At 37.0% G+C, this 9,713-nt stretch overlaps 1 protein-coding gene and 1 pseudogene across 2 annotated transcripts; one reads left to right on the top strand and one right to left on the bottom strand.

Annotated features, from left to right (window-relative positions):
- Nucleotides 1–895: 895 nt before the first annotated feature.
- Nucleotides 896–8,463, top strand: LOC120146494 (transcriptional corepressor SEUSS-like). 2 transcript variants are annotated; one of them, XM_039160033.1, is made up of 10 exons: nt 896–1,283; nt 1,753–3,101; nt 3,181–3,300; nt 3,524–3,572; nt 3,786–4,000; nt 4,090–4,158; nt 4,526–4,620; nt 4,835–4,928; nt 5,134–5,203; nt 7,384–8,463. In XM_039160033.1, the coding sequence occupies exons 2-10, from the start codon at nt 2,049–2,051 to the stop codon at nt 8,376–8,378; spliced, it is 2,760 nt and encodes a 919-aa protein (XP_039015964.1). In that variant the 5' UTR covers nt 896–1,283; nt 1,753–2,048; the 3' UTR covers nt 8,379–8,463. The 2 variants fall into 2 exon arrangements, with proteins under 2 accessions (XP_039015964.1, XP_039015968.1); XM_039160037.1 differs by lacking the exon at nt 896–1,283 and having other exon boundaries at nt 1,584–3,101.
- Nucleotides 8,464–8,669: 206 nt separating this feature from the next.
- Nucleotides 8,670–9,457, bottom strand: LOC120146510 (annotated as a pseudogene).
- Nucleotides 9,458–9,713: the final 256 nt, after the last annotated feature.

The raw sequence follows: 9,713 nt of genomic DNA, 5'->3' as shown, positions 1-9,713 counted from the left end.
TGGCAAATAAAAAAAAGTTGGTTAAAATCGTATATTATAAGACATTTTCGGTCACTAAAGTTATTTTCTCTAAATATAAATATATCAAATATATACTTTTAATTTGTAACATAATGTCTAAATGAATATTTTATCTTTTCAAACTTATTTTTTAACCGAAATTTCAAACAATTAAATTTTAAATCGTACTTTTCAAAATCACTTTTAAAAGTATTTTTTACAATACTTTTTAAATCACTTTTCAAAAATAATATCAAACTGGCGCTTAGTATATTTATATAAGACATGATATGTTTAAATTTTATTTATTTTTTAATCTTTATTTTGATCATTTTAAAATTATTGGATGAGTAAAAATATACAATTAAGATTAACAACAAAAAATGATAAGATATTCATATAAAAATAGGAAAATAATCGCAATCGTTTGTTTTCACTTATCTAACAATCTTAAAAATTATAAAACTAAAAATTTTACTATATATACTAGTGATTTATAATCTTATTATATAATTAACCTTTTGAATATTATAAGATGATTAAAGGTAGTAATTTATTCATCATATTTTTAAATCATTTATATTTTACACAAGTCTTATATATATAATTGTTCAAAATCAAAACTTTAAGGAGAAAACACTCATTTTAACTTTTTAACTACTTAAACAACTCAATAGATTTTATAATTAAAATTAAAATCAAATATTACAATATAGAAACAATCTAGGCATAATTTGGTGTAAGCATTCACATGCAACGAAACAAGGCGTGACGTTAATATATCCCATCATCCCCATGATGATGGATGGATGGATGTAGTTGATGAATACATGCGCATGTAACCACCACCACCCCCATGTAAATTAAGAAATGAAGAAGGGGAAAAACGAAAATTCAATCTAATGGAATGCAATTTTGACGTCCGCAAAGGACAATAAAATAACACTCCTTCTCTCTCTAGACACAGCGAAGCCGAAGATGAACTGGGCATGTACTTAGACAAGAAAAGAAAAATTGATTTGAGAGACGAGCGAAGAGTTCTTTTTTTTCCTGGTGAAATGAGTAAAAACCATATAAATTGCTTCAGTTCATTGAAGCAAAAGGTAAAAGAATTGAAGTGAGAGAAAGTTCAAAAGACAATTTGGGTATTTTTGTTTTGGGTGTGTTTTCATTGAAACCGAAGTTTTGAAGATTTGGGAAACTTCCTTTTCTCTTTTTTTTTTCTTTGCCCCTTATTCTTTGTTTATCTTTTCATAGTAGCAGTGGGATTTTTTTAAACTCTGGTAAGTCTTCTGAAAGTCTTTTTAGCTTTGACCCTTTTGTTATTTTTCTTTTATCTTTTCTGGGTTTATGTCCGGATCATTGATTTGTGCTGCTAGTGGCTGGATCGAGTTTAGTTGGGTTTTCATAATGTATTTGGTTTAGCATTAGTTTTTCTTTTAATAAAGTTGCAATTTTTTTGGGGGGAGGGGGGTTTGGAGGTTAAAAAATTGAGCTTGGTAAGTGGATTTTTGTGGCTTTATTTTAATTTTAAGTAATTTTGTTGGATTGTGATGAAATTTTTTAGTTTTTGAGATTTGGATTTTTCTTTAAAGGTTTGAGTGGAGTTTGATTCTATGCTTATTGGAATCTAAAGTTACATTATTTCTTGGTTGAAAGCATTAATTATATTTGTTCTAATTGTTACTATTTTTTTCGATATGATTTATGTTACAGTGGATCTGAAGATTCTCGTCTTCTTTTTCTCTATAGGAATTCATGCGAAAGCCTTCAACTGTTGGTTGTCTGTAATGTTAGAATGCTCAGAATCAGAGCTCCTTCTTGGGGCAGCTTGTATTGTGGAACACAAAGCTGTATGCTCAGGCACTGAACCGACCCCTTATTTTTCGTGCACAATGAGTGGGAAGCTGGAAGCAGCCAAGTTGGGGATAAACTGCTGATTTCTTGGAGCTCTATGGCTGTATTTTTGTGATTTGTTCTGTAACAGTGGTTTATTTTGATAGTTGTTTCAATTTTGTGTGAGAGTTTTAGATAGTGATTCTTGAGACATGGTGCCTTTGGGGCCTTCTACTCCTGTAGGTGGTGCACAATCAGTTCCGTCTTCTCTTTTGCGGACTAATTCGGGGATGTTAGGGTCGCAAGGTGGTGGTCTTCCTTCTCAATCCGGGTTCCCTTCATTAGTGTCCCCTCGAACTCAGTTTAGCAATATGAATATGCTTGGAAATGTGCCTAATGTGTCTTCCCTTCTTAATCAGTCCTTTGGGAATGGGGGTCCGAACCCTCAGCTTTCTGGTCCTGGGAGCACTCAGCGTGGAGGAATTGACCCAGGGGCTGAATCTGATCCACTTTCAAATGTTGGTACTGGGATGGGGTTTAATGCCCCATCATCATCATTTGTGCCATCGAACATGGCAAACCCCGGATCATCTGGTCAAGTTCAAGGCCAACAATTTTCAAACCTTTCAGGGAACCTTATTTTACCGGATCAACAGCAACCCCAACAACCTGAGTTGCAACATTTCCAACATGGTCAACCGGGAATGCAACAAGTCTCTGCGCCTCACAATACCCAACAAGGACAGCTGCTGCAGCAGCAACAACAATTTCAATCTATTAGAGGAGGCTTGGCTGGCGTTGTAGCAGTCAAATTGGAGCTGCAACAACTGGCTAATGATCAGCATGGCCATCAGCAACAGCAGTTGCAATCGCTTAGAAATCTTGCTCCTGTTAAACTGGAACCACAACATATCCCGCCTACAAGGACTTTGGCACTGGTAAAAATGGAACCTCAACATTCAGATCAGTCATTGCTTTTGCATCAGCAGCAGCAGCAGCAACAGTTACTCCAAATGTCACGGCAGTCCCCGCAAACTGCTGCTGCCCAAATTAATCTTTTGCATCAACAAAGACTCTTGCAGCTTCAACAGCAACAACACCAACAGCAACTTTTGAAAGCAATGCCTCAACAAAGGTCACAAATACAGCAGCAGTTTCAACAGCAGAATTTGCCTTTGAGATCACTCGTGAAATCAGCATATGAGCCTGGGATGTGTGCCCGGCGTCTGACACATTACATGTATCAGCAACAACATAGACCTGAAGTAAGATCTCCATGGTCTAAAGATCTTTTCCTCTGCATTGAGTGGCTTTGTAGATGTAACATTCTTGTTCTCTGTGTAGGACAACAACATTGAATTTTGGAGAAAATTTGTTGCCGAGTACTTTGCACCAAATGCCAAAAAGAAGTGGTGTGTTTCTTTGTATGGAAGTGGCCGCCAAACAACTGGTGTTTTCCCTCAGGTCTGCTTCTGATTAAAACTTGCCAAGTCTTCTTATTCAATTGGCATTCTTATTTGATTGAATGAAGCTGTCATCTTTAGAACTTTATATCTTTGTTTGTTTGCTAACCTTATAGATGAAATTTTCCTCTTGGTTTGAGTATCTTTATATGTTTATATTTTTCTGTTTCTAATGACTAACTATTAGTGTAAACGAGGTTTAAACCGCTGTATAAATGTTACAGGGTGTATGGCACTGTGAAATATGCAATCGGAAGCCAGGACGTGGTTTTGGTATGCTTTTCTCTTTCTTTTGTCTCTCTTTATGGTTGTTCATCTTTCTTTCATTTTATATTAGTGTGGTTAATATGTATTAGTGCTTCATATGGTGTGTCAACAAACTGGAATGTCATCTTATTCTTGCATAAATTGGTATATTTTGGTTTCTTACGAGCTAATTCATCCATTTCTCACCTGTATATTAATATTTTCCTATTGTCCTTTCAGAGGCGACTGCTGAAGTTCTCCCTAGGCTTTTAAAGATTAAATATGAAAGTGGTACTTTAGAAGAACTTCTTTATGTTGATATGCCCCGTGAGTATCAGAATTCATCTGGCCAAATTGTCTTAGATTATGCAAAAGCAATACAAGAAAGTGTTTTTGAGCAACTTCGTGTTGTTCGTGATGGTCAGCTTCGGATAGTTTTCTCACCAGATCTAAAGGTTACAAATTGAAGTAATGACTTTACATTGACGTTGAACATTTTGGGGTATCATTAACAAAGTTTTGGCTCTTTAATTCTTTTCACCAGATATGTTCTTGGGAATTTTGTGCTCGGCGTCATGAAGAACTCATCCCTAGAAGATTATTGATACCTCAGGTTATGAGTCTCTATAGCTTGAGAATGTCTGATATATGCTGTTGACAATATGTCTGGACTGTATGAAATCTATGTAGACTTGTTGATTGAGTTTAAGTAAAGGAGATCCATCAACGTTTATTTATGTTCTGCTTTTATAAAGATAACCTATCAAGAAGTTAGAATGTTTTCTATTTTATGACCGGCTGCATGAAATCTTCCTTTTGTACTGTTCTTGTAGTCTGGAAAATAACATATCAATGATGATACTGAATCATCTTATTTTTCTTGTTATTTCCCTAAACTATGAAGCGGATTATTATTTTGTATGATTGCTGTTTATAGGCCATTTCGTTGTATTTGATGGCTGTAATTCTGGGTGGTACAGGTTAGTCAGCTTGGGGCCGCAGCTCAAAAGTATCAAGCTGCAACTCAAAACGCATCAAATTTATCTGCTCCAGATTTGCAGAATAACTGTAACTCGTATGTCCTTTAGTATCGGTTTGTAAAGGTCATAAATGAAAAGTCTCAGAGATCCTGGTTAGAGCTTGGTATTTCTCTCACACCCACGTACATGGGTGATGGGAATGTGAAACCAACTTGCAGTAAATCTGTCTACTTTTCTGTTTACCAAATACATTTTAGTGTGATCTATGTTACATGTATGGATTTCTAATTAGCTATGAATGAACCTCAGGTTTGTAGCATCAGCTCGGCAATTGGCTAAAGCCTTGGAAGTGCCATTGGTAAATGATTTGGGTTATACAAAGAGATACGTGCGATGTCTTCAGGTGATTTCTACAATCTTATCAAGTTCTTTTGGCTCCATATCAAATGTATTTGCATCATCAAAATGTTTGTTATATGTTATGAGTGACAATGAGATAGACTAGAATGTGAACTCAAGTTTTGTAGTTGTATTTCTATGAAGAATTTTGCTTTTGAAATGTGTATTGTCTCATGCATTGTTTCCTTATTTTGTTGGGGTTTCAACAGATATCTGAAGTGGTTAATAGCATGAAAGACTTGATTGATTACAGTAGAGAAACGAGGATCGGACCCATGGGTAAGTTTTGACAAGATCTACTTTGCTAAATTTATTTTACCTTCCTTTTTTTTGATAGGAATGTCAGGCCTCCTTAAAAACCTCCTTTTTGATTAAAGGAGCTTGAAGGTAAGCTCCTTAATCAGCCGAGGGAGGAAAAGAGTGCCTTAAAAACTTTATTGCTCATCCGAAATTACATAAGATTTAACAAAAACACCATACTGAAAAACATAACAGACTAAACAACTCAACTAACAACCAAAAACCTAAAACTCAAACAATACAAACCACTGGTAACGCCTAACAATCAACCAATTCCCATCTTTGCTAAACTATCAGCCTCCCCATTACACGCCCTTGGAATCAATCTAACTGAATGCACCCTTCCCGAAATGATTGATGAAATCTCTTTAACTAATGGTAAGATAAAAACAGGGGCCAAAGCTGGGGTCTGAACCCATTCCATAGCCGACTTACAGTAACTATCCACAATCAACCTTCCAACATTAACCCAACAAGAAGACATATAGATTTCAATGCCTCTCTTAATAGCCTTTAACTCAGTAACCGGCGGGGGACCTTGGCCTACATTTTCTGAAAAAGTCAGAAGAGAGTTGCTATTCCAGTCTCTCAAAATACCTCCTATACCTCCATTTGAACCATCGAGTCTAACAGCTCCATCAACATTCAACTTCAAAAAATCAACAGGGGGTGAGAACCAACGAGAAACCTGAAAATTCTTATGATTAAGAGCTTTAATACCGTCTGCAAGAGATGGATCGCCAATCAGCACATCCTCCTCCTGAATAGGAAACGTAGGGTACTTGGCTAGAAACCATTTAGATAACCTGAATCTAGCAATAAAAAACAGAGACATCCTATCAAATGGAGAACCTTCGAACACCATTGCATTCCTAGCTTTCCAAATCGACTAAAATACTACTCCCGGAATAAATTTCCAAATCAACGATTTCCCCCTTAGTTCACCCCAAGAACTGAGCAAAGAAGGTGGATCCTTTGGAAGAACTAAGGCTATATCCCAAAAGCTTGCTATCTTATTCCAAAGTTCCCAAACTACAGCACACGAAATAAATAAATGCTGCACTGATTCCACGTGTTTTTTACAAAACAGACAGAATTTCATCCCCTAGTTGCATACCTCTTTTCACCAACTCTTCTCCCACTGTCACTTTATGATGAGCTAGCTGCCACAGGAAAGCTTCAACACGAGGAGATAATCCCTGCCACACCCCTTTTAACCACATATCGGACCCCCCAGACACCTTGCCGAGTTCATTTCTACAAGATTTTACTGAAAACAATCCATCCCCACTTGCAGACCAAGAAAGAAAGTCTTCTACTGAATCAGTCAGTTTAAAGTCCTTCAGTTTTGTCATCAATTCCAGCCACTGATCCAACTCCCAGTCAAACAAATTCCTTCTGGTTTCGATGTTCCACACCCAACCATTCGAATCAAAATTGCCAAACTCAGCGACCATACCCCATTTATTTGTAGACAGCACATACATTCTAGGGAAAAGATTTTTTAAAGGGAACTCGTCAGCCCATTATCAGTCCAAAATGAAATAGACTTTCCATTTCCCACTTTCAACTTGGAGTATGATATGATACATTCACCCTCCGAGTCGTTCTTCAAGAAATTGTTGGCAATACCTCTCAAAATCCAAGAAGATTTGGGCGAAAAAACCTTGCTAATAGACATGGAATTACAACTTACCTTGTGCCTGCAACATAACACAATTTTCCACAAAGTATTATTTAATTTATTTTACCTTCTCATTGGCTTTTTAATTTTAAATATACTTCTAAACACTTGAAAGTAGCGGTCCAGGCATCCTGCAAGTACTCTTCAGAGTTTCTGGTAACCTCCATTTTTGTATCAGTTTATAACCTAATTTCAATGGGAGTTCAGTAAGCTCTTCTGACTATCAGTTGTAGTCATCTGGTCGCTTGATATTTTCTTACGTTTTATATTTTGCACTTTGAAAGAGTTCTTGGTGTCCAGTTATCAACAACCCGATGTGTTCATTTAGCTATACCATTGAAAATAGTGTGTTTGTATTTTGCAAATAGTGAGAGAAATAAGAACTTTCAAGTTTATCTTCAGATTCATTTGTTCTTGTGTTGGCTCTATGATCTCTCTGCTGGACGGTTATCTCATTCATTTTGTTTTTCGGCAGAGAGTTTGGCTAAGTTCCCTCGAAGAACAAGCGCTTCATCTGGTTTTCATGCTCAAGCTCAACAGTCCGAGGAACAGCTAAAACAGCAGCAGCAGACATTGCAACAGAAAATGATGTCCCAGAGCTCTAATGGTGATCAAAGTAATGCCCAGGGTTCTGGGATGCTGCTTCCTGCTAACAACGGTGTGGCTAATATGAATAACTCGCTTAATGTAGCATCTGCATCAACATCTGCCGGCATCATTGCTGGGTCTCTACACCAGAATTCCATGAGCTCCAGGCAGCCGAATTCTATGAATAATGCAAGCAGTCCCTATGGTGGAAACTCTGTTCAGATTCCATCACCGGGTTCCTCTACCAGTATACCACAAACACAAGCACAAGCAAAAGGAAATCCTTCTCCGTTTCAGTCGCCGACACCCTGCTCATCTAATAATCCTCCTAAAGCTTCAAATGGCGCCTTAGCAGCTTCAAGTCACATGAGTTCCACAAATTCTCCAGCAATGAACATGCCCATGCAGCAGCCAGCTCTTTCTGGTGAGGCTGACCCCAATGAATCGCAAAGCTCCGTTCAGAAAATCATTCATGAAATAATGTCTAGCCAACTTAATAATAATGGTGGCATGGTCAGTGCCGGCACTCTAAGCAATGATGTGAAGAGCGTAAACGGAATGCTACCACCAAGCAACAATACAGTTCTCAATGGCGGCAACACTTTGATTGGCAACGGGGTCATCAACAACAATAATCCAGTTAGTGGCGTTGGGTTTGGTTTGATGACTGGTGGACTCGGCCAGTCTGCTATAATGAATGGAATCAGAGCAACAATGGGAAACAACCCGGTCGTGAACGGTAGGATTGGTATGGCACAGATGGCTCGGGAACAACACATGAACCACCAACAACATGACATGGGGAACCAGCAATTGAATGGGCTTGGAGCAGTTAATGGTTTTAATAATAATTGTCAATTTGACTGGAAACCTTCCCCATGAGAAAATGACATGGGTTTCTTTGATTACACTATATATGATAGATCAAGGTCTTCCCTCCCACTGTACTAATTTCAGAGAAAGTGAAGAACATATAGCATAGTGTTTTATTAAAAGCAACTTTAAAGTTGCTCCAATTTCCTATTAATTTGCTTACTATGATTATATTTTACTTTTACTGCACAAGCAAAATGGAAAGATAAATTATGTCATTTTAAATGGATTATACACAGAGACTGACATCATGGCACCAAGAAACCATGTAGAGTTCTTACAAGAAGATGTGGTTTTGCATCAAAGTTCAGGCATCGATATATTTCTCAAGTGTAGCTGCAATGGTAGCCTTGGGCACTGCACCAATGATACTCTCTTTCTTCTCTCCATTCTTGAAGAATAGCACGGTTGGGATGCTTCTGATCCCGAATTTCGTCGGAATGTCGGGGCATTCGTCGGTGTTGAGCTTGTAACAAACAATCTTTACGGCATACTCCTTGGCTAATTCAGCTATGACTGGATCGAGCACCCGGCAGGGTCCGCACCATGGCGCCCAAAAATCGACTAAAACTGGCTTGTCACTGCCGACGACAAGCTTGTCCCAGTTTGCTTCTGTTACCTGCTCAACTGCAATTTGCAGATAAACTTAGATGAAGTCAAAAAGAGTAAATATGTAAGAAAAAAGATTCTTACCTTGAGCAACAGCATCACTAGCTTTGCATACAAGCCTGGATTTCTGGGATGTACCAGTGAATGATAAACTGGGTTATTGAATTTCAACCCACTAAATGTCTGCAAATGGATCTTCTCAACAGATGAAGAAGAGTGATGATGGAAGCTTTGAAGCACAGTGGCTCTGGTGTTGTAAATTGAGCTCAATTGGAAACAGCTTTTTATAGCCATCCTTTGATAATCTGACTATATGGAAAGGAAGATAACTGGGAATAAAAATATGGACTGGATTTTTGGTTTTTTAATTTTTGTTTGTTGGAGTCTTTTTCGATATTTCTGTCGTCTAGCTTTTGGTAAACAGAAAATATGAGGTGCTCGAAAAAGAGTCAAATTGCATATGGATAACATTTGATAATTTCAGTAACTTATATTCACAAGGAAAGCCGTAGCGTTAATCATTTCTACTTCTGTTTAAATTAGTTTATATTTAGTTTAAATATGACATTGTTACTTATATTATTTTAAAATATTATATTTTAATTTTGTGATACTGAATCACCATATTATTTTTATTTAAATATCTTGATTACATTATTAAATTTTGTTAAATTTTATCGTTATTTATCAATATAACATTTATAAAAAAGATAAAATAACTTTTAAATCTTTTAT

The sequence above is a fragment of the Hibiscus syriacus genome, unplaced genomic scaffold (assembly GCF_006381635.1).
Source record: "Hibiscus syriacus cultivar Baekdansim isolate YM2019G1 unplaced genomic scaffold, ASM638163v2 tig00002511_pilon, whole genome shotgun sequence".
In the NCBI taxonomy this organism is placed as follows: Eukaryota; Viridiplantae; Streptophyta; class Magnoliopsida; order Malvales; family Malvaceae; genus Hibiscus; species Hibiscus syriacus.
Note: the sequence above shows the minus strand (reverse complement) of the source record. Positions and strands in the feature narration are given on the sequence as shown.